Source organism: Peromyscus maniculatus, chromosome 19 (assembly GCF_049852395.1).
Source record: "Peromyscus maniculatus bairdii isolate BWxNUB_F1_BW_parent chromosome 19, HU_Pman_BW_mat_3.1, whole genome shotgun sequence".
Classification (NCBI taxonomy): domain Eukaryota; kingdom Metazoa; phylum Chordata; class Mammalia; order Rodentia; family Cricetidae; genus Peromyscus; species Peromyscus maniculatus.
The window spans coordinates 31098899-31124752 of record NC_134870.1 but is presented as its reverse complement, the minus strand read 5'-3'; the positions used below and the strand labels follow the sequence as shown (position 1 = coordinate 31124752).

Genomic DNA, 25854 nt, shown 5'->3' with positions numbered 1-25854 from the left:
ACCTTATGAAATCAAGGTAACAGGACCGAACAGGAGCCGCCCAGGAAACCAGCAGGACAGTCTGGCAAGCAGACAGCAGGGACCATGGTCTCGATTACCCACAACCATTAGTAGAAGGGGTTAACTTTCCACCAATATTAAAATTTTTGCAATTTAGTGATGAAATGCCAAGAAAACAATGTGTTGAAAGTAAAGATGTATTAAAAGTAAAGAGAGTGTTTTTCTCTAACAGGTAACTGACAGCTGGTGGGAAGATCTTTCCCTGACTGTCTAATGGTGTACAGAAAATAGAGGGGAGTGCAGAAGGGGGGGACTTGTGTATGTTTGCACACACACACACACACACACACACACGTGCACACTCATAGTGCTGGGATCAAGCGTAGGGTGCCATGGATCTTGTAAGCAAGCACCAATCTGCACCTCTAGCCTTAGAGGCCATGCTTTTAAAGGAGGGTGTTCCCATTCCCCAGAAGCAAGGTCACCAGAAAGTAAGGGACACCTAGTCAAATCTGAGTTTCATATAAATAATGTATCCTTTTTATATACTCATATACTAAGAAATGTCTTTTTAATTTATCTTCAATTCAAATTTAACTGAGTAGGTTGGATTTTTATTTGGTTTGCGTATCTGCCAACTCTAACTGGGGAAGTCCTGTCTTGTTAAAAGTCTGCCATTGCTATAAGCCTAGTACCTGCCAGCTCCCTCTGAAAATTTCTAAGGCATTTGCTTTACGAAAAGGGTTCCTACCAAAGCAGGGAGATCCTGTTGACTCGAGGTTTGGGTTGGGAAGCTGTGGTTGAGACTGAAGCAGCACCCTGGGTTGGTTGGCTCCCTACTCGGCAACTGCACACAGCTGGGGGAGGTTTTAGCAGTTCCCACCCCAGCATTCTTTAGCTCTCAGCTGGTCCTTCAAGGGCATGAGCAACTCTGGAACCTTCTGCTGGTTCACTTTTAATTTTTGCCTCTGAACATGGAACGGGGCCAGGAAAACACTCAGAGGAATTTCCCTCAAATGCCCTTGCAAGCTTTGCAGAATGACAGCCCACTCTCTGTGGTGCATGCTACTGGGGGAGGAGCCAGCCTGTGGTGACTTGATCATTAACGCAGTTTCCCAGGGCCCGGGTGCAAATACAAATGAGGGGTCCAATGTGGGGGCTTCTTGGAAAGTGGATGGGCAAATAGAAAAAGCAAGGGCAAGTGTCAAAGGGGGCTTCCTCCAGTGTCGACCTCTTCTGCACTGTAAAAGGCACCTCTACTTCTGAGCTTGGAACAAGAAGCTCAAAAAGTAGACTCGATGGAGAGAAGCAGCTACCCCTGTAGGTCTCCAGGACTCCTAATTAGGCCTCATTCATAATCTGTTGTTAAAAGTTTTGCCAAAGGAAAGAAATCTGAGGTTTTATGTTCTGTCGGTCAATTTGGAGAAAGGCAACACTAGACCTGAACCATGGATGTGCGCCCTCACCTCTTGGTTATACACCGTAACAGCTGTTAGGGACCATGGCCCACCTCTGGTCTCCTAGTGGGCTACCTTTCCGGCAGGGTTCTGATCTGTGTTTATCTTAGCATAAACATGTAACTCAGTGACATCCAATTTCAAGCCCTATCGTGGCTTGTCTATTTCAAAATGACAGATTCCTTAAGGATGGTGGGACATCTTCACAATAGTGCCCCTTTAACAGACGCCAGAGGGGGCAGTACTGAGTAACTACTGACTTGTGTCTAGGCTAGCCCCATTCCCCTAATGCCCAAGACTACTTACTAAGTAAACGAGGCATGGTAGTTGTTCCCTCAAGGTCCTTGTGGGTCAATGAGGGACCTATCTGGAATAATCTATATGGTTTCTGGTGTGCTAGAAAGTAAATGTCTCCTAAAGTGCCTAGCAGTTGCCTAAGAAACAACTCACAAATAGTTTAAAGTGTTAAGAAACAGGATCTAATTTTTACTTTATCTATGGGGTGAGGACAAAACAATACATGGCCCCGCCATCTTTGCCATCATCCAGAACTAAACTAGGTGGAAAGCCACGTCTCATCCAGCAGAGCCGAGGGCTGGGATGGCACAGAGATTTAACTGGGGCTGCCCAGGTCTAGAATAAAAACGCTGGGCAGACGGCAAGAACTCCTGACTCTGCCATGGAACTCATTGGATGAAGTGACCATTTTCTTTTTCCACAGTGTGCTTCAGGCCACTTCTCATCTGGGTATCGGATGACACAACCGGTGTGAAGATGCCCAGAGGGAAAGAAGTCATGTGCCTGCATATAGAGAGAGCACGGCTTTCCTAAACGGTGAGAGTCAGCTTTATAAAGGGGGCGGTCCTCGCTGATGGACCCACTCGTAAGGAGAAAGGGCAGTATGCAAAAATCCCGCCAACATCAAGAATGCTTGGGATGCTTCTACCTGGACCCTGCGCTTTGGCTTGTTGAGGGCGGAGGCCAAGTCTGAGAGCTGCCCCAGCGAGTGCCCCAAACAGCAGAGGAAGTCTGTAGGATCTTGATTCCATCCTTCCCTGGATTTGAAGAGTTTCTTTTCTACAGAGAGCTCAAGAGCAAACCCATGGCACTTAGCTGTGGAGTTCTCCAAGACAGGACAGAGGCATGGTCTTCTGGGAGAAGAACTAGGCCAAGCAACTCACCCTCAAAAAGAAAAGTAGTACCCGTTTCCATGTGCACTCAGAGTCAGAGTTCATGATCTACAGAGACCGAAGTGGGCTGGGAGGCCAGGAGACTCCTGGAGTACATGGGGTGGAGGGTGGGAAGGCAGAAGCCCTGAGCAATCTAAAGAGCAAGTGCTTCATGTCTCAGTCTTTTAGTCTGTGTTATATTCTTCTCTCACTCCGCAGATTTGGTCTGTGACTAGATGTCAGTGCTCAGGGCTATTGGCCTGACCCACAAGCAAATCCTGCCAGATATTACCTGATAAACATGTGACAAGGAAAGACGTGTGTGTGTGTGTGTGTGTGTGTGTGTGTGTGTGTGTGTGTGAACACTGCTCCCTAGGATGTTGTCTTCAACCAAAACATGGAGAGTCCACATGGTTCTGAAAATAATTCAACACAGGAGTGCTGTTTTTGGAGATCCCCATTCCCCAAATCCAAGCACCAGATTAATTCAGAAATGTGGGCAAGGGTTAGAAAGAGTATTAAAAATGCCATGCAAGGCCATGCGTATTGTGCCTCTTGGCTTCGTTTCTTAGGATGGAGTCATATGAGAGCAGAGGAGGCCCCCAGTGTCCCTGACCAGCTCTGCATAAACGGGAACAGGTCAGTCACCATCCGTGGTTTTACCTGGAGTCTTCACGAACTGCTTCTTCTGGCCTGTCAAAAAGCAAGTGCAGGTTTGGATGGCAGGGAACAAAGTTGACGAGGAGGCTGAACACTGCATGAAGAGAGGACCAAGCCAATGAGAGAACAACAGCAGCAACAGAAAATCAAACCAACCCTGCAACAGACCTGACGGGGGATGAGTCGCTGGACGTGGATGAGGTGGGCATAGGGCTGGATGGCGCCGAGAACATCGGCCATGATGGCGAGAGGGGTGAAGTTGGGCTTGGATTCGGGGGGCTGCAAGACATAACAACCAGAAAACTCATCAGCACACAGGGAAACCACGATGGGAGCGCAGGAGGTTCATGGGAGGCCAAATGACAGGGCGCTGCAGCAGAACACAGGAGCACCGAGGGCCAGAGGCATGCTGCCTAGTCTCCATGCTCCAGGCCGGTCCTTTGCATCTTCCAAGGAGTGCATTTTCCCTGATGTCTGGATGCACAAACATGCCCTGTCACCCCATCTCACAAGGGCTTTCTAGGTGACTCAAGCTTCTCCACTATCTGTTGTACCACTGGCCACTGGTGAACATGCGCTGGACCCACACACATGAATCTGCATCTCTGTGTTTTGTTGATTGCTCTGTTACACACTGACCTCACTCTCGGCCAGCCTTTAGCCTTCACTGTTGCGTGCTTTTAAAGTTACGTCTCAGCAGAAATGAATATTTTTCTGGGCCACAAAGGCCATTCAGCCAGAAAACAATTTCCTGTTTACATTTTTAACGACACGGGCTGTGTGCCATGGGAGATGTGAGTGTGCATTAGGAACGTGCTAGGGAATAGAGGCAGGACAGACACACACCTTTCAGAGACAGCACTTAGGGCTGTGTGCAGCTCCCTGGGGCTGTGCTGTCAGGCCTGTTCTTTCTCTTGTTGTGGATTCTGATGTTCAAAGAACAGCCTCAGTAAAAACACAGTTCTGAAAAAGGAGCCCAAACCTCAAATTTGTCCATTTTATTCTTCGATGGGCAGCTGACCAAACGTTTTGAGAGGAAAGGTTGAAATTATCACAATCTGGTTGGTAGATTTTAGTTGGCCACGTTGGCCATCTGACTTATTTCCGCAGATTATGCAAACATCTTAGCACCTAGGTGAAATTACATTATGTCACAGAAAGTGCAAACACAGATGGCTGACATGATGTGGAGACTAGCTAGCCATACAACCACCTTCAGGCCCCGAATCTTAGCTGGCTGCTGGACTGTCCAAATAAAGCTCTTTATGGGGGGTGGGGAGGAAATGTCCAGGAAGACAGCTGCAGATACTGAGCAAGAATACATGCATGTCCTAGATCAGGGACTGTGCTAGGATTACACCAGTTTAGACCTGATACTGGTATTGAGTGTGCGTGTGTGCTGTAACATGAATGCCTGTGGCAGCATTCAGAGAAAACTCTGTGCAAAGTTCATATCTTCCAGTGAATCTGATTAAACACTTATTAAATGTCATCATTGAGTATTATATTTCTAGCATATGTATCCCACAAGGGAGGAGGTTTTGTTCCTCTCACGGTAGCTGGGTTGTCTAAGTAATTCCTGTAGGGATTAAAGAGGTAACTAGTGAGTAAACTAGCAGCTCTCATTAGGCTGCCAAACAAGCCCAGAGACAGGCACTGCTAGAACTTCCACTCCACTTGCCAGCCTTTAAGTGACAGGGCCAAGATTCACTCAGTGCCCCGACCCAAAGCCTGGGCTCTCGCTGTCAGTGTTCTCTGTCTGCAAAGCAGGCATTCCTCTGCTCCTCTAGGCCTGAAAAGCTTCACAGACCCAGGCCCAACATTAGCAGTTCTCTTAATCACTGATTTATGAGTTTCCTTCAGATGCCTGCCACATTTGCAAAGAATGGAAATAAAGCAGCAGACACAGTAGGACTCAACACATAGTAAATTCCAATAGACTCCACAGTCCAGCCTCTATTGTCCTGTCTGGTAGACTCATACAGCAGATGGGAGTCATGCAAGGGAAGAAATAAAATTCAACGAGTAGATTTCAATCTATCAAAGATTCATTGGTGAGCACCCAGAATGAGCAAGACAATAAGAACAATTCGCCAAAGTTTCTGGCTTTAAAGAGCTTACAGTATATTTGACAAGATGTAATAGGTTAAGAAGAAAACCAGCAACAGAGGCAGTAAGACTCATTAGAGGGAGGTCAGTGACTATACTGTGAGCTAGCATCTACTCCTGGGGACTCTCACTTTGGGTCCAGGAACAGCTGACCATCACCTATGCCGTGCAGTCTTCCTTGGCACTTGGGCCAGCACCTGAGGTCATGCTTTCTCAGGCCTCTCTCTGTCCCACTATATAACGTGCCAGTCAGTAAGGCCTGGAAGGAACACCTGAATCAGGGCCCAAACCAGAAAACTAAGTGAAACAAGGGGAGGGTCAAGAGAACAACGTGGGCTCAGAGGCCTGGCTAATCTGTTCCTGTTATAATACCATAGGGTAATTCAAAAGGATCTACAAAGTAGTTTAAAATTACTTCTATATTGAGGAAACACCTCTAGCTTCCTATGTCATCTGTAAGGGAAGCATAGTCTGGGAACACAATATGGGGTTCTGAATCTTGTTTTACATCCTCAGACGTCTCATCAGTTCCTGGCCAGGAAACCATGTCTGAAATTATCTGGGGGTGAGGTTGGAATTCAGGTCATTCATAACTGTTGTAAGAAGTGATTCTTCAAGTCCCATGTCAACTGCCATAAATATTAACTGCACTTTCTAATGTCTAACAGCATTTTATTTGTTTGTTTTAGTCATAGCAATAACATTTATTTGCTATGAAATGACCACAATTTAAAATCTATTACCACTGTGCTGGCGTACATGAAGTAATAAACTGCATACTACACAGTACTTTTTATGATGTTTTCAACTACTAAAGCTATTATGCCTTTCATTTATACTTCAGGGACACATCACAAATGTCCCTATCAACAACACCAGTCCACATTTTTTTATATACTGAAGATGCTTATAACAACAGAAGGGTCGTATACATAGAGACAGTCATCTAACAGACACTGAGAGACACTCTTTTAGCTTTGATGGAATTCATACAACATGCACAAGGGACTTACGATGTGCAGGGATGACAATGATAGACCATCTGTGCATAATTATCAATATCCTCTTCACTACAGCAGCGACTAGTTACCCGTTACTTATGAAAATGACAAGCGTTAACAACAAACAAACAAAAACTCCCACACCATAACAATCCCAAACAAACCAGGCCAACAAAAATTTGTCAGTTTCACCTTCGGCCCTAAAACCTCCAATAAAAAATTATCCATTCCTTTCCCACTACTAAAGCCAAACACAACAAACAATCAAGGTTAAAAACAGGAGGAAATAACTTTCTAACTCTAGTTTTAGCAGATGACCCTTAAAGATTTCTTATACCCCTCAGCCAGCTGGGTATTTCCCAGCTGAACACCCCAGCATATTTTTTACCCTAAATATTTCTGGAGTCCTGCCAAAGCCTTCATCAAGGCCCAACTACAGCAGTACCAGCTTCAACTTTAGCATGGAAGAAACACTTGCTGGGCTGGTTTATCTCCAATTGGAAGACTTGCATCAGCTGTAGTATGCTGGCCCATGGTGTCCTCAAAAGGACTTGTCAGCCTAGGCAGTTCCTTTGACATGATGCACAGTGAGAAAATAACAGTTTAGGAAGATAAGCCCAAGGCTTGGCAGCCTGTGAGGTTGTAGCTGATAGTTCAAGTACAGTGTGTAGTAATGTCATTAGCTTGACACCCTTCTGTGATGACTCACTTGAATGATGGAACTTGTGATGCACTGGCCAGGGCATGCTGGCCATGCTGTGAATAGAGCTACCTGAGCAGGCTCCTCCTAATCCCAATAGAGATGCAGCAGACCCTTTCAAGTTTTCACACCACTGTTACAGAGCTTGTATAAGATGGAGGGTGCTCTTACTGGAGACATAGGCTCGCCAATAAAAAGAAAGTTTATCTTGGGCTGGGGGTGTACGCTGTAGTGTATTTATCTAGGATACACAAGGTCTTGGGTTCAATCCACAGCAAAGGAGGCATGGAGCGAAGAAAGTTAATCTTTCTAAATTCTTATAACCAATTTATGGCTTTGCAGAAAAATGGAAAAATACTGAAAACAAAATAGCAATGAAATTATATATACTTTGCACAACTGATAATCACTGTTAACATCTTATCATAATATTATATACATGGCTAACAGGCTATTTTTTTAAGTTACCCAATATAAGGATTTCCAATGTCATTTAATAGGCTCTGGAACATTTTTCATTGGCCACCGAGCATTCTGTTGTATGGTATACCTGATTGATGTAGCTATTCTCTCTGTGTGTACATCCAGATTGCTATGCCCTTTTAGCTAGTATAAATAGTGCTGCCATCACATCCTTGCAGAGGATCACTGCCTGTGTCACCAATTGTTTCCTTAGCATAAATTTCTGGAAGTAAAGTTAGTGGGTAAAAGGTTAGGATCTTCTTTCAAGGGTCATGATATATCCTGCCAAATAGCTTTTTTTTTTTTTTTTCAAAAAGCTCCAGCAAATGCACTCTACCAACACTGAGCATTATGTCCAAAGACTCAACATGTGGTTTAAGATTAGCTTAGATGTCCCCACTTCTCCCAACATTTCCAATAATGTACAAACAAGTGTGATTTCCTCCCAGTGTTCTGTTTTTACATGGAAGCAATTTTAATTTTCCAAAGGGCATTATGCTGAAAAGTAAGGAAAGGACACCAGCATATAGACAGATGGACAACCACACCTAGGCACATTGAAGGCCTAGTCTGATTGTGGGGCTGTGCCAAGAGAAATGGGAGTAGTGAGTAGTCTGCCAGCTCAGAACTCTTGAAGACTAAATAGAAGGAATGAAGAGGGGCCAAAGGCTCCTGAGCCAGCATCACACTGTGCAGAAGACATAAAACTTGTATTTATGTCTCTGTCAGAAGTGGCTCATAATCTGTACCCCACATGTGTGTAGTTCAAGCCTGGCCAGGGCTTGACCTTAATAGTTTATCTCTCCTTCAGACCTGGAATTGGGACTGAAGCCATTAAGGCCAAAGAGGACATGTCTTTATTCTCTCCCCCAAAAATGAGAAGGAAAAATCAATAGCATCTAGGTAATGTAATTCTAGATCAGTGAGTGCCTCTTCCCTGGAAAACATCCCTTTATGACTTGAATTAGAATATCACAAAAAGAGAAAGGAAATAGAGCCAGTTGGGCAAATATGGCTGAAAGCAGCACTGGTCAGTAGGAGGACAATAGTGGATCAGAGAAAATGACACAAAAATAAAATTATAACCTCTTGATGAAAACTGAAAAGCAGTTCTTTCATGTATCTACTCAACCTTTTGAAACAGAAACTATGTACATGCCAACTGCTGTAGAATAATTCTTTTGTGCACTGTGAAGATATATTGCTCTCATTGGTTTAATAAAGAGCCAGCTGGCCAATGGGTAGGCAGGAAGAGGTTAGGCAGGAGATCAAGACTGAGAGAACGCTGGGAAGAAGAAGAAGGGTGAGTCACCAGCCAGCCAGAGAGGGAGTAAGACAAGCAAGAGAATGGGTAAATGGCACAAGTCATGTGGTAACATGTAGATTGATAAAAATGAGTTAATTTAAGTTGTAAGAGCTAGTCAGTAACAAGCCTAAGCTATTGGCCAATCATTTATAATTAATAATAAGCATCTGTGTGGTTATTTGGGAGCTGGCAGGCAGGACAGAAAAGTCCGCCTACAGCCAACCTTTGGGATCTTGCAAGATGTGTTTTCAACTTGAAAATGGGTAAAAAAGAAAAGTGCTCATATGCTCCTGACCTTCATCCTGACTTATGTTTCTCTACGCATTTATACAGATTCTTTTCCCTCATTCATTATACTTTATATACATTTTAAACTGATAAGTACAGAGTTGTTCCTTTGTTTTAATAATGCTAGCTGACAAAATTCCCTTAAGTTCTTAACAATTATGGGCAGTTGTTTTCAAAACTACTTTTCTAATAATTTACATTAAAATACTTGACTAATCCGCAATATAGTGATTCTGTTTTCCAGCTCAAAAAATTCTGAAGGATAAGTTTCAAGTCAACTTTAAACTCTGATGATGTGGGTGAGAATGGTGAGTAACTCCAGGGTTTAAAAAAACTGACAATCTTAGCAGAGGGTGTCTATCGTCCTTAAGGTTCTCTCAGTGAATAGTGTGAATCTTCTCAGGTGAATAGTACAGAAATGAGTCAGAGAGAGGAACTCTGAATTTTAAATGAGATTCCTGGACAAGAATTCTAGTTCAATTGCTCACTTCAAAGAAAACCCCCAATGGAAGGAACTAGAGGTGCTGGGCCCAGCACTTCAGTTGTGCACATGGTACACAACACACAGTGAGTTCAGTCTTTCCTTGTTTTAATCACACACTCAGATATATCAAAATCAGTTCCTAAAATTAATTTGTTCTCTTTCAACCAAAGAAAATTCATGATTTATAGTGCTATTTGTAGAACATCTTAAGCATTTTTTAGAGGAAGCACTATGAGAGTTTAACATTGACTATTTCAATCTCTGTCTTACAGTCTAAGGTACAGCAATTGTTAGGATGTCAGGGAGGCATAAACATGGCTCTTAAAATGAAATTTGCAAGCATGGGGAAAGAATGATGTAAATATAGGACTCACGTATTAAATTTCCTAAAATAAAATAACTGTAAAAATGTCCTTCTGTAAATAATACTAGAATAACTGTATATTCAAATGACATTGGACATCCTATTTCATACCATACAAATCAAATGATTTCCAGATAGATTATAAATCTTAATATCAAAGGCAAACAATACAGACTATAGAAGATAAATTCAGGGTTGGATTTATCCAATGGAGTACTGTAGGAGGTCTTTTCTTTCCTGCCTGCCAGCTCTCAAATAACCCACATGGAGACTCAATATTAATTATAAATGCTCGGCCAATACCTCAGGCTTATTACTAACTAGCTCTTACAACTTAAATTAACCCAATTTTCTTATCTAAGTTCTAGCACATGTCTTGTTACCTCATTTCATAAACATCCTGCTTTTTCTGTGTCTGTCTGGCAGCTCCTGAGACTCCACCCTTCTTCTTCCCTGCAGCCTCCTAGTCTGGGTCTCCTGCCCAATCTCTTCCTGCCCAGTTATAGGCCAGTCAACTCTTTATTGACCAATGGTAGTAACACACATTCACAGTGTACAAAATTTGTTCTACAGCAGAGTACTGTAAGGGAAAATACAGGTATACTTGACTATATTAAAACATTAACTTTGAGCCTGGTATGGCAACATGTGCCTGTAATCCAAGTGCTTGGGAGGCTGAGGCAGGAGGACTATGAGTAGAGTCCAGCTTGGGCTACATAGTGAGTTCAAGGCCAGTATGACCCTATCTCAAAAGAAGAACAAAAATAAACACAATCCTACCCCCCAGTAATGTGTTTTCATTAAAAGATAATATTAAGAGAGGAGAAAGATCTATGACATGTAAATAAATGTGGGACTCATAGCTAGGCTACATGGATTATTACTATTAGTAAAAAAGAAAGAGGCAGAAATTGGGCAAGTAACCTAAGACTTTAAAGGGGAAACTAAAGGAAAAGTGCTGTGCTTTTCAGTAAGCCAGAAGAGTACATGAGAGCCACAGCAAGAGAATCCTCTACCCATACAATGACTAGAGGGTGGATATCAAATCCTGAGAATGCTGGTGTTTGTGATGTGGAACACCAAGAACTATCATATTCTATTGAAGGAGAGATAGAAACAAATGGCTACACCCATTCTGATCAAGGTGAAGATGCCATCTGTGGTCCAACAGCTACCTTTCAAGGATGTACCCTGGAGGACTATGTATGTGTATCCCCAGACACACATGAGAAGAATATGACAATCAGGACTCACTGGCTCAGTATAAAGTGCTTGCCCATTCCATTCCTAGAACTCACACTAAAAAATGCTAGGCATGGGGCTTTTACTTGAAGAAACCGTGCTGGTGAAGCAGAGACAGGCTGATCCCTAGGGCTCAAATGGCCAGCTACCCTAAAGTATCTGGAGAGCTCCAGGCCAATGAGGACAGAGTATCCTGTATAAAAATAAAGAATATGGCTCTCAGGGAGAAACATCTGAAGCTTTCCTCTGTACCACCTACCCAAAATGTGCAGCACAGTTAATTTGGAAGAGTAAAAAGTGAGACCCTCAAATTTCCGGAAAAGAAGAACAGAAAATACTTTTAGCATCTTGATACAAAGGCTCATTTTACTACATAAAGATGATTAAGTTATTTGTACATGAATGGCCCTTAAAATCGCAGGGCAAGAGAGACTCAACCACAAAACATTTTAATACAATACTGCTTTTATGAAAACATGCTGTCTTCATTATTCCCAGATTCCCCATTACCAAATTTACCTGCTCTCTACAGTTTACTTATAACACTGAAAAAAACAAACAATTGGGGTGTATTTAGGGCAGTGAAGTTCTGCCTAGGAGAAGTGAAAGCTGAGGAGCAGCTTGTGACTGTACTCCCACAAGGCAAAGCTCAGCCTCCTCTGCAACTTTCTCACTGTAAGTGTCCTTTCAAGATCTGTGTGGTGCCACATCTTTGTAATTCTTGAAATTTTTAATTTTATTTTAGGTATATGAGTATTTTACCTGCATGTATGTATGTGCACCCCATATGTGCCTAGTATCTGGGGAAGTGAGAAGAAGGGTTGGATTCCCTGGAAATGGAGTTATGAATGGTTATGAACCACCATGTTGGTGCTGGAAACTGAACCTGGGTCCTCTTTCTTGAGAAACAAGTCCTTTAAACCATTGAGCCATTGCTCCAGGCCCTGTGTGTGTGTTTGCATTCCTTATTGAAAATGTCACATTTTAAAATGCTCCCACCTTTCAGCATACTTCTGAAGTGCTTTCTGATATTCCTGAGCACAAGGTGGCTTTGATGGGCCTCACAAGAGAACACGTGTTCAGGGTAGCTGTGATCAGGCAGAGATAATAAAGCTGTGGATCACTGAGTATGTTAGTCAACAATACTAAAGGAGGGGGTCTTACACAGAAATGCAGGTAAACCATGGTTTGTATCAATGAACTGATGAAAATGCTGTGACTAGGAGTTCTCACAGGAACCTTAACTTGTATTTTCCTGAGGATCAAAGACTGGGGCACTGTCCAGTTCTGTGACTTTACAGTATGGCAAGTGCACTTAGGAGGTAAAATTATCAGTCAGAATAAGGAACTGATTACTGCAGACACCAGATCTGCATTCACCAAAGGTCCAGGACAGAGAGAAGGCCAGAGGCACAGATAAGGCAGTCTGAACTTCCAGCCTGAGTGGTGAGTTAGTGGGCATTTGCTGAATGATAATTAGTAAGTCATAGTCCCATACCTCATGCGTCTTCTTCACTATAAAATATGTTTTAAAGCTAGATTAAAGCACACACAGTGTAACGTGCTAGTCACATCTATTCTCTGTAGATGCTGAAATTAAAGGCAACTTGTAGTGTGTGTGGGTTAACATAAGTTTGATGTTTTAAGTAGTTTTAGGTTTATACTACAATTGAGCAGAATGTCCAAAGTTCCCTTGCCCACAGACAGGCATAGTCTTTGTACTTTTAAATCATTTTCTATATTGTCTTCCATCCAAAGTATTCATTGTACTCTTAAGGATGTTTGAGAAGATCAAACATAGTTTAGACTTTGTGGCACTAATCCATGGTGTGGATGGCATTTCCAATTGGCAGCTCGCATCGGACACTGTTCTCTACCTTTTCAGTAAAGTGCAGTTAAGAGATGTTACTGTACGGCTTCTATGCACATGAACTAACCTTCCTATCCCGCCTACCACTGAGAATTCATGCTGACTATTCTGGAGATTTTTCTTCTTTAGTGAAGTTATTACAAACAAATCCACAGCCTCTTTTCTTTACGGGCACATGGGGAAGTCAAGGAGGATGTCTCTGATGTCATATTCTGAGTAGGCTGGACAATATGTTAAGGACACAGGGAGAGGCCAGACCATCTGGCACACTTTTCTATACAGTCTACTCTCATGGAAGATTTCCTGTTTGGACTACTCAGAAGTGAAGAGGGGGAGATTTTTAATAAGAGTCTAAACGTCAGCTAGCGAAAACAAAAGAATATCTAAAATTAGAAGTGGTGGTCCCAGATTTTTTTTTTCTGCTTTACAGTAATCCTATAAAGATAAAATAAGGAGCCTAAAATAATTCACTGTGTTCAGAGCTTCCAGCAATGGAAATAGGGCTTCTGCTAATGACGACATCGAGGATGGTTAAATACTTACCACAGTCCGGATACCACAAAAGGCTTATGAGGCAGAGAGATAAGGAGAGACCACCTCTGAGGAAAAGGCCAATGCTCTCCAACTCCTTCCTTCCTTCCAAGTGAATAGCTGACTCCCTTGAATTCTGCTGTTTATTCAGTAGTCTACTGATGTGGAAAACTGTTTTGTTGATTTCAAGGAACTCGAACTTTCTCTCTACTCTGTCTCTATTCTCAGCGCCTGGCCCTGCTCCTCCAGTGTGACCCCAGGAGCACACTTCTCATCTCCGCACTTTCCATGGGTGCTGGTGCACTGGTGGATGCCGATATCGGGGGTGCAGTGGTCTCTACTGCCATCTCTGTGCCCTTGTTCCTTTAACTCTGAGGAACTTATTGACTTGACTGTAAAAAAATGTGGAATGATTTTCCAGCAAGGTCACCTTTCCACTAGGGGAAAAAAAAGATAATTTCAACATCTGTGAATAAAAAAAAAAATAGAAGGAATATGATTTTTATATTCTCTTCTAGTTCTTACACTTCAAACATGGAGAAGTCAATAGAAGTAAGTATAGCGAGACAATATTAATTATGATCTCACAAAATTAATTAGCTTTTATGTTTCTGGTAAATTTGAGATGGATTCAAATTGACTCTGGACCACCTATGTGTTACTAAGCAAAAATTAACACAGAAAATAAAACAATAATTGTATAGTTTTTGCTAGTTCTTTAAGAATTGTATGCAGTGTTTTGATAATATTCACCCCCACCTCCAGACCCACTCCTCCAATTTTGTGTCCCCCCCCATGAAGTGTAAATGCTTAACTTAGAAGAACGATTCTGGTGATCATTTCAAAAGATAAATCTTACCATGAAATTTCTCTGCTTGACTTCAATGCTTCCTCACCGCTCACTGACAGTATAAGGACCAAGACATTCTCAGAGGAGTAGCCAGCCTGGTTGCTGACCTGTCCGACCTCCTACTATAGATAAACAGACCTCCAAACACACTGCGTAACAAATGCTGAAACTTCCCACTCTTTCCTAAGTGTAGCATAAATAAATCCCTTCCCCCGGGGGAGCGGCGTGTGGAACTGTGGTTTACTAGCACACAGCCGCTTCCCTAGCCAGCTCTGTTCCTTTGGTTCACCTGGAGAAGTTCTTACCCATCCCCAGTGCCTCACTCATATCACTGCAGGGAAGCATGGAACCTAAGCTGGACAACCAGAATTCTCCCCAGAAGCACAGCAACTGGTCCACAGACAAGCCGTATCTGATCATCATCTACTTACGAGGTGGAGGGGTGGGGGTGGGGGGTCCTAAACACTCTCCTTCCTGGATCTGACACCTTAAATGCAACAGAATAGAGTGAACAGAGATTTTTTTTTTCACAATCACGTGGCAAATATTTACCAGCAAATGGAGTTTTACAAAGAGAGGGATGAGAATCAAGCATAATAATGGTAAGTTGGGCTACTGGATCCAATTGCACTTCAGGTTAGATATGTTGTGAGACTTCTTAAAATGCACACTTACAACTTTTATCCCAACCCTCCAATCTACTTAGGTTTCCTTCACTTGCAGAGCTCTCATAGGAAGGATCCCAGATCTCCCCCACTACTCATCTCTGTCCTCTGCGCTGCTGCTCCACTTCCATGAGACTGGGGACTGAACTCAGAGCCTCATGGGTGCTAGCTGAGCACACTTATCCTGAGCTATAGTTCCAATGCTGTTTTTCTGGGTGGTTGTGTATGTGTGTTACAGAGTCTTGCTGTATACGATCCAAGCTGGCCTTGTGGTTTTGAACTTGAGATCCTCTTGCCCTTCTAAATTCTACGATTACAGCCACCCCCATTCTACCTCCATATCTTCTAACCTTCTCCCTCCTGCTTCTTTTGAGACATATCTTGTGCAGCCTGGGTTGGCCTGGGACTTGCTATGTAACTGAAAATGTGTATGAATTCTTGATTCTCTTGACTGCACCTCTCAGGCACTGAGACTACCAGGCATGAGCCACCATGAGGGCCCTCCCCAAACCTTTCATCAAAGGACCAGGAAGTAAACAGTTTAGATGGCAGACCAATAAGCAAATTTGAGGATATTATGTAGACGCCCTCCCTGAATAACCATTTTAAATGTTAACTGTTCACCACTGAAGTTTTTCCTAATCCCACAAGCCACAAAGAAAGCAACCAGGCGGAAGCCCTCCCCGTCTGGACCTGGCCCAGGAATGTCAGATTGCCATCCCTGGTGTCATATCAGCTAGCTGACGTGTTGGTGCTGGCACTTCTGCCCTTGTGCTAGTCATTGCCTCTCCAGTTATTCAAAGCGTGCTCCGCATGCCACCTCCTTCCTGAGGCTTCTCTGATATCACAGGGAGTCAAGCAGTTGCATCTTTCTCCTCTTAAACCCCCAGGACTAAATTTTTCCACCAGTCTCGACTCTATCTTGTGTTGTCATTATTATATCCTCTTTGAACTTCTTACGCACTATAATAAGTTTCTTTGAACCGGCAATACTCAAAAGCTCTATTAAAATAGACTCCACAGCCTTAAAGCAAAACGTTTTGGGAAAGGAAATATGGGTCCACCAGAAACCAAGGGCCAGACTACTGGCTGCCAGGGAAGCAAGACATTCCAGAATCAGAATTACACAAGGTCAAAGGGAACCGCTTATTCTGGTTGGTCATAACGGCTCTGCAACTAGCCGCTTGTTTCCCAGCCTAGGGTGATTACGCTCAAGAAAGGACAGCAGAGGAGCTTCCCACATTTCTTGTTTCTGGTAGGAAAAAGGGGAGACAGAAATGCTAGATGAATTCCTGGGCTTTGGTATTCCGTTTCAGTCATTAGTGGCTTCATTCTTCCAACTGGATAATGTGCTGGCTGCCCCAGGTCAGATCACACATGCGTGCCCAGTACTATGACTCAGATTTGATTGGTGTGACATGTATGCTTTAAATCCATAATATTTTTAAGTTCTTTAAATTGATCTCTCTAATGAAATATACACATCTACTCTTGCCCTTTCTAAACAATAAAATTTCATTATTACTAAGGAAAAGAAAGTTCATCCATGTACCATTTAAAATTAATTTGGCTTTCTCAATGCTATCCTGTTTTCTTAGCCAACAAACCCACATTTTTTTTTTAACTTTTATAAAAGTGAGACATACATTTTTGGAAAACCTACTTAACTATTTAGAAGAACTAAATTAATGTCTTAAAATGCACACATCCACTCAGAAGAGTACTCACAGTCATCTAAACTCTTAATTTTGTTATCATTTGTTCATATTATATACAGAAAAACAACTACCAACAGTTACAGAATATTTAGTGCTCCTGGGAGAGCTCAAGGTAGAGCTTGTGTTGTGTGACTTAGATGCCTTGAAATGGTCCACTTTTCAGTTTTCAACCGTTAGGACACTGAGAACATGTGTCACTTCCATCTTTTATGGCTCTTTCTGTCATTCCCAGCCAGAGGCAAACACTGATCAACATTTCATCTCTACAGATTTACCCTGTATGGACATTTCACAAAAACGAACATATCTTGTGTGGTCTTTTGTGAATTGTTAATTTCATAGCATATTTATGAGTTTTGTTCATGCTCTAGCATGTATGCTAGCCAATTCATCTTTATTACTGAATCAGATTGCATTGTTTGGACACCTACTGTCTCCTCACGGATTTGTAAGATTTCTGTACAGACTGTGAACACAAGTTATTTATCAGTGATGATATTTGCAAATATGATTTCCCATCTGCATCTTGTCTTTTAATTTTCTCTTTTGAAAAACCAAACTTCGGATGTTCTAATTCACTAAATTTGTCTTTTGTAGATGGTGCTTTTGCTGCCATATCTAAGAAATCTTTGCCTAAGGGATTTTCTTCTATAGGTTCCCTGCAAATGTCTTAATTCACCATTGAACTTGAAGAACAGAGACACAGGGCCTTCCCCAGTGTGCCTGGTACCAGGCACCGGATGCTTGGGCAAATGAACAGTGCCTTCCCCAGCAGCGTCTTCCTACTGTGTGTTCTCACCCTCAACCTCCTTGTTTTACTTAGAAAACGTGTGTTGGAAGACATGAAAAGTATATTCCGGTTATTTTTGAGGACATTTCCTCAAAAAGCCTCAGAAGCAGGTCCCCTGGGGCCATCTGGTATAAGAGAACTGAGAAAGCAGCTGTTTGCCTGCTGGAGCTGCCCTCATGTCATGAGGGTGCAATTACCTCCTCGGTGAAGGATTTGAATCATTACAGCAAATCCCTTACTCAGCACGGCTTGTATTAGGAAGACTTTCTGATCCTAAAACCACGGTTTTCCTCCTACACCCCAAAGGTACAGCAAAACCCCAGGCATTCAGAGCCTGGAGGGTGAACTGTGCTGTAGTCCTGTTTACTTTCAAACAATAAATATTTACCCAGCAGTGCTAGGTGGCTCTATGAGGCAGGTACTCTGACAGGTTCCGGGCCCTGGGATGCCTCTGCCCTCGGGCCACTCATGTTCAAGGATAGTGTACTGGAAGAGAGGACAGAGGAAGAGAAAATACCAGTTTGGGCACTTTTTGTAGCTATCTTTGTAGAATTCCTGTATTGTATCTTTTGATGTGCTGTATATAAAATGACTAAGGTAGAAACACACATTCTAAATAAGTTAATAGCATCAACAAATGCACATTAGAGGTACTTGCTCCAAATAATTTTGTCTGAGAAATATTCTGATTATTAATGTGATTTTAAAAGTTTAGTAACTATCGTAGGTGATATGAATAGAAAAATATCAGTTTAAACAAGTAAACAAAAATTAAAAAGACTTCATTTTAGATGGTATTAAGAGGTAAGAAACGAAATTATAATCAAGGCAGTGTGAAAGCAGGTGCCTGGACGGGGAGGTGGATGGAGTGGTGTGAAGTCTATAGAAAGGGCAGCTTCTTTAGGGGTAACGCCTGAGCTGAGATTTTAATAAAGTCAACCATGGAGGCTCTTTCTCCTTAATGCTGGAGCATCTTTTAGTGTCCGCCAATGGGACCAAAACTAACCCAACCCCCATTTCCTCCCATCATAATCTTTTTAAGAATGGAGTCTTGCCTCAGAACATGTATGGATTTACTGGACAAGGTCTTATTTTGAAAAACAAAAGCACTCTCAAATGGAGATCAGTAGGCAAGAGCCTAGCTGGGGCAGAGCTCTCAGCAGTAGCTGGTTAACAGCTAAACAGACTTATTCTGCAAGTACCTGCTTCTTGGCAAAACTAAAACACGATTCTGTCTGGGGAAGAAATGCTTGCCTCTTCAGTGATGTTTCTATATGCCTTTAAAAGGGGGTGGTGCTTCAACTTTTTGGAAAAGAAGTTTTTACCGAAGACCCAAACAACCAACTGAACAGTCTCAGGATTCCTTCCTTTGCATAAACTGCTGCATCTCCAGTTCCCTAGGGGATCCGATGCATGGTCAGACATCATCATGAGTGGCGCCCTCCCTTATCTTAGCCCACCCTTCCACTACTCCACATCTAACACTTCTGAAGTTCATTCACTTTTTGTCAGCAGGTTTATGGCAATTCACTTGCAAAGGTGTCTATTTTATTCCCTTTAGAAGTCACCAATCTGTATTTTCATCCCCTTGAAATGTAGGTGACAATAAGTTTCCTAGAGTGCCAACCCCACTATATATCCTCTAGCCATTTCTTTTTATCGCCACCCAGATTTACCCTGACAAACTGGGACTCTGAGTATACTAGGGCTTCCTGTCACTCACCTAGGCAGTTGTGGAAATGGAAGGGGAACCCTTGGGAGAATTCTTCCAACAGAAGAATATTAAAAACTATCAATTCAGTAAATTATACAAATGAAAGACAACAAAACGCCCTTTCTAAAATTAAAATCTCTTACACTAGCAAGCAGCCAAATGAAGCCCAAGAGCCTATCAACATGCTATCCTTCCCCTGGATCATAGTTTGGATGAGCAGCCAGAGACAGGGGCCAGTGACCCTAGGCTTCTACTATGTCCAAGTCAGCTTGAACCTGAGGAAATGTAGTACAGTTTTCTTCCTTTAAAAACCAATTTTTTTATTTTCAGTCTGACATCTCAGCAAGGCTGCCAGGGCTGTCACTGTTCTCCAAGCTTGGCTGTGTCACCCAAGGACGATCAGAAGAATGAGGCTGGAGAGTTGGCCAACAAAGACAAAGACCCAGTAAACAAATCTGGGGGTAAGGCCAAAAAGAAGAAGTGGTACCAAGGCAGCTTTCGGGACAGGCTCCACAACCTAGTTCTGCTTGACAAAGCTCGGCATGACAACCGGTATGGTAGCTCCCAACTGCAGGCTCAGGTCTCCAGCGATGGCCCCTGAGAGACTAAAGAGTTCCAGTTCCTTAACCAGGGCAGCCTTGTAGAAGCTACTCAGTAAAGGACTTACCAAGCTGGTTTCAAATCACAAGGCTATAGTAATGTACATGAGAGATACAAAGATGGTGGTACCACAGCTGCTGGCAGACATGCACCAATGGGTTTAATCACTGTACACTTGGGAAATAGAACTATATATATATTTTTAAATGGATTTGAATATATCTTTTACTATGTTTGGCTAAAAACAAAGTATGTTAAGTTTCTTACCCACTGAATTAATAAACTTACCATGCTAATCTGTCACTTGGTCAAAAGAACTTAGGAGTCTGGGTTAGGCGGTTCGAGACCCTGTGCCGTGGAATGAGGTGCTTCCATTTTTCTGTTCATGGTTTAAAATTACTGAGACTGCAGTCTCATGGCAGTTGGAAAAGGAGAATCAGGGTCAAGAGCAAAATAAGTCTCCGTTGAGACAAGACACAACACAGACAAAGTCCCACTTCTGAAATACTGGCTATCCCTGGCAAGACAGTGCACTGCTCACATGCCAGGTCTGGGCTGGGTGAACCTTCTTATCACTGACTTGGCCCAATCACCATGTAAAGGCTGCCTTGGTTCTACAATGGGGTAAGCTGAGGGATAGGGAGGTGGAACAATTTCCTAAACTGTAGAGAGGCAATGCTAGAACTGTACATACTGTTCCCCGCTCCCTACTGCTCTGGGAGACATCTATAGGGCTGATTCCTCTGTACAATAACTTAACAAGTCTGGTGGACACAAGGAACCTGCCTGACACGGAGTATATTTAGAGGGAATTTGCTTGAGTTGCCCAGAATCTGCTGAACGGGCAAAATCCCAGTGCCATGCCCTCATAAGCACACATTACATAGGAAAGCATTTGGAAACTTTCAGTAGTTTGGTGGGTTGTCAGTTTTCAGAGAATACCTGTCATACTTGGTAAACAGACTGCTAAATGAAAAGAGTATCTTAAGAATAGTGAATCAACAGTTCAGTGTGGGAGTCTGGGATCAGGCGGCCCTCCAGTAGTACTCTGAATACTCGTTCTGCCACTTTGTTCCTATTATCACCCGGGGAGATTTACTTAACTTCTGTGTGCCTCATTTTCCTCTCTTGCAAAATAAGGATCATTAAGAATGCCCACAGCCCCAGGACTGGTGAGAAATAAGTAGATTATACACACAAATGTGCTTAGTCCGTTAAGACTTGGCGCATAGTGTTTACTAGACGGCAGCTGTTGTGATTAGGACATGCCTGGCTAATGCTGTAAGAAAATGATTCTGTATTTTGGAATGGAAATTAGGCCAAAGGACACAGTACTCGGTAGCTGAACCATCTATACTGCCTAAGGCATTGATCTAAACAGAACACAGATGTGTACTATCTCTTTAACCATGTGGACAGGGAGGTACTTCACATTTATAAGGCAGGTACTTCGCATTTATAAGGCAAAGCTCCCCGAGAGAGGACACTGAAATCTCTGGATTTCTTGGTGAGAGGGAAAGGCATCTGTGAGAGCCCAGCCTCGCTTCTCACAGGCCAGGAGGTGGTACGTGCTTTCCCACTGGCTCCTTCACTGAAGAGTCAGTGGTGTCACCAGAAGCATTGATGAGTTTCCAAAGGAGCACCCGCCCTCACTCCCACTGAGGAGGATGGGGACCAGTATAACCCCAGATGCCAAAATCCACAGATGCTCAAGTCCCTTGTATTAAATAGTGAAACGTGCAAATTATTTGTGATCCCTAAAGCAATATAAATGCTACATAAAAAAACTGTTTTTCTTTCCTGAACAATATGTAATAACAATGAAGGTCTGCATGTGTTCAGTACAGATACAATTTTATTTTAGGAATACTTTGGGTTTTCAATTTGCCATGGGTTAAGTATATCCTATAAGTGTTCATGTGTTGACACTTAATCCCTGCTGTGAGGTATTAAGAGGGTAGAAACTTAATCTGACTAGGGTGTGTAGAGGTGAGGTCGTTGAGAAGAGATGGGATTAGGTAAGGTCATCTGAATGAAACTCCCATGAACACTTAGGACCATAAAAGAAGATGAAGGAAGACTACAACATGTGTTCTCTGCCTCTTAGCAAGTAATCCCTGGACCACTTCAGGATCCTCCAGCAAGAAAGTTACCACCAGATGTGGCCTTTTCACTACATACTTTACCTGAATTTCTTTTCTTTCATCCATCCATCCATCCTTGTGTGTGTGTATGTGTGTGTGTGTGTGTGGCGCGTGTGCATGAAAGTCTGGGTGCCATGGTGTACTTGTGGAGGTCAGAGGACAACTTTGTGGAGTCAGTTCTCTTCTTCTACCTTTATACAGGTCTGGGGGATTGAACTCAGGCCATCAGGCATGCACACTATACTCCTTGTTCTCCTGTCCGCCAGCAGGCTAACTGCTGGTTCTTTAGTAGGGTAACTCCTTTGAGGAAGACAAGCCTAGAGGGTATTCACTGAGAAACTTAGTGCAGTGGGTTCTAGCGGGAGGGGCGGGGCAAGCTCCATTGAGACCTGAGACGTGCCTTACAGCTGCGGAGCTTCACCTCTTTGCTTGCCGTCTTGTAAACCTGCTTCGCCCTCTTTGCCGTCAGGAAAAATACCCTGAACAGAGGAGCTGGGGACTATGCTTGGCACACAGAAAGCCCCTCTGACATGAAAGTAAGAATCGTTACTTACTGAATTTGTTAACGCAAGGCATTTAAGGACAGGAGTAAATAGCCTTAGCATCTATATAGTCCTATGTACTTTTCCAACACACGGCTAAGCAGGGAGGGACTGGAGAGTTCTTTCAATTAAATAGCCAACGCCAAGTGACTATTTACTCTTCTGTCATTTTTTGTTTTTAAAAAAGTGATGTTATTAATACCTTCTAAATGCAGAAGTATGTGCATGTGTATAAGCATGCATATTCGTGCACACATATATGTAAAAGATAGAGAAAATTTCCTTGTTTCTAATTCTAGCTACAAATGCAATTCAAGCTTAATGCACAAAATCAAGAAACAATAATAGACACAAGCAAAATCAAACTAGTTATCAAAATGCCCATCAGCCAACATGCTGGAGACTGTTTTAGAATATTTCTATGTATACATATCCATCTGTATATGTTTTGCATATTTTATTATCCTTTCCCCACAATATAAGCTTATTATATCTCATGTCAATTAGCAGCTATTGGCACCATAATGTTTAATGGCTGTGTTATAATTCCTGGCTGTATGGAAACAACCAACCTATCATCACTAAGGGATATTTACATTATTCCCCCTTGCTATTATAAATAATGACAACCTATTCACCTTTGTGGGGATCTCTGATTATTTCCATATGACAGGAAGCAGAGGAGCAATGGCTAAGTCAAAGGAAAGCCTACAGGTTTCCCTAATGCTGCCACACACATTGCTCCTGAGAAAAGTCTTGCTGATCTAGAATGTTACCCACAGTGGAGCAATTTGGCCCCATCCCTGTTTGTCCCCCTACTTCCTATTTCTTGGATACATGGATTCTGCTGCTCTTGTCAAATGAACCCATTGAGACAGCTAAGATGAAAATGAGCAAATCTAGTCTAGGTCTGCAGCAGCCCTCCAGAATAAATTTGAGTTCTCAGATGGAACTTTTCTGCATTTCTGTAGTGCTGGGTACAAGGCGAGTGTTGATGGGTAGAGAGTACCAATTCTCAATTGAGAATGACTGGCTTCCTCCAGTCCATGAGTCAGCAAGCTGCACCTGAACACTGAACTGCAGCAAGAGAATGAATAAGCTTATAATATTGCAGGGTCATATGCTGAGTATGCACACACATGCCCCCACCCTCCAGCAGCAAGGTGTGGGAAGGAAAACATCCTCCATAGCCATCATGGAGCCAATGGAGGATGTTCCTTACCTGATCATTTTCTCTTAAAGGGGACAGAAAGGAAATTAAATGAATGTGGGTTGGAGACCTGTGTCTATACAATGACTACTCTAGCTGGTTATAAAGAGGCATTCTCTGCCTGCAGCAGGCAGGAGAGGAGAGCTGGCATCTTAGACTTGGCAAATCTATCCTGAATGATCAATGTTGTCTCTGTATGTGACAGATGGACCTGGTCCAAGGTATTTGCAGAAATAGATAATGTAATATTCGGACTGTCAGCATGGTCCCACATGCACTGCTTTCCTTTAGCCCATTTCCCTCTGGGAAACTGCCAGACTCTCAATACTTTACCATCTTTCTAGAACGTGTTTCTAGCCATAGACAAAGAGTATTTCAGACCATATGGCTACCATGAACAAAGAGAGGGAAATAGAAGAATCTGTCTTAAAACTTCACTGAGAGGCCTGTGAGATGACTCAGAGGGTAAAGGCCCCGACTACTGAGTCTGAGCATGTGAGGTGGAGCCCCAGGACACACATGGTGGAAGATAATAACAAACTCATGAATGGTGTCCTCTGATCTTCACTTGTATGTCATGGCATATGTGTGCCCAGGGACGCGGACACAGACACAGACACAGACACACACACACACACACACACACACACACACACACACACACACACACACAAATAAAGTAAAAATATTTATTTAAAAAACTTCATTAAAACTTAATAGTCTCTCTACTCTCTTCCTCCCCTCCATTCTGCCTGCAAAACTGAGGGGCTATTGGAACACTGTGAGGAGCAGTAGTACTGCCATGGAGGCTCAAAGCTCACACTAGTGTTTACATAACTACCATAGACAATGAAGCCTCGGTACAGGAAACCACTTCCCTGTACACCTTCAACCAAACTAGAGATAGGGAGTGGCCTGCAAGGGGAGCCTGAGGGAATTTCCACTTGTGAGACTGGCAGCTGCTTTCTGGGTAACTCTTGGTACATGTGGGCAGGGAAGAGCTTGAGAAATGAGTTTCCTAGAGTTAATTCAGTCAACAACATGCTCCCTGGCAGACTATGGATTGTGGGAGAGTTTTGCTCTGGCTCAAGACAGGGCAGGCTCCTATGGTATGGCATGAAAACCCAGGACTCTGTGTGCTTCTAGATGGTTTTAACAATGTAGTAATAGTAGTTAGCATTTTCTGAGCGCTCCTTATAAGGTGGTCCACTCAGCCCATTCTATCATTCCTTTCCCCACATCAGGCCCAGCAAGAAGGTCATATCATAGAAGCGAAGAGCCCATCGTTTATGAATTTGGTGTCTGGGCAAACACAGAAAACCTTCCAGTATAATTTACTCTGTGGCTGGGCCAATTTACCTCCTCCTACCACTCACCTCTGTGAATACTTGGCAGAACCACATGTTTACGTATTTTTTGAAAGGTTATGTTGCCACCAAGAACACCTTCAAATTCCTCTACAGGCCTTAGCCGGGGTAGGACTGTTTTCTTATGTGTTTTGTTACTAGTAAATTACACAAGTCATAAGTAGAGTAGCTCTAAAACCAGAGCAGTCAGTCTACTGCCAGAATGCTGGGTTGAAATAGTCAATAAAACCAGCCAATCATGGGGCTGAAAGGACACTGACCAACAGGTACCATCAACCTTCCAAAGAACCTGTGCTATGCAGCGCTGGGAGACCTGAACAAAGACAATTTATTTTGGAAACAATAATCTTCCCATGATTTTATCTTGAGAACAGAATGGCTAACAACACAGTGACTACACAAGAGTAGCACAGCTCAACTATTGTATAAACAGAACAAAACATTTGTCTTTTTATATAGGAAAGGGTGGGCATTCTGGCTATGAGTACATAAAACTCAGCTGCTACAGTGAATCATTTCCCAGACCAGTTCCCTAAGATGAGTAAGACGTGATCTTGTACACCTTCTGTGTATAACAGGCTTTGGAATTTTAGCTTACCAACAGATCCAAA

At 42.8% G+C, this 25854-nt stretch overlaps 1 protein-coding gene across 3 annotated transcripts in view; it reads right to left on the bottom strand.

Moving 5' to 3' along the window:
- Arhgap26 (Rho GTPase activating protein 26) overlaps positions 1-25854 on the bottom strand; it is a 391848-nt gene that overhangs the window by 17605 nt on the left and 348389 nt on the right. The window contains exons 21-22 of one of the 3 annotated variants that reach the window (XM_042264260.2): positions 3455-3565; positions 3290-3319 (exon numbers count right to left, since the gene is read on the bottom strand). The exons of 1 other annotated variant lie outside the window; for it this stretch is intronic. In XM_042264260.2, coding sequence (XP_042120194.2) covers positions 3290-3319; positions 3455-3565 — 141 coding nt within the window. The remainder of the gene's footprint in view (positions 1-3289; positions 3320-3454; positions 3566-25854) is intronic. One more of the 3 variants, XM_042264261.2, reaches the window with a different exon arrangement.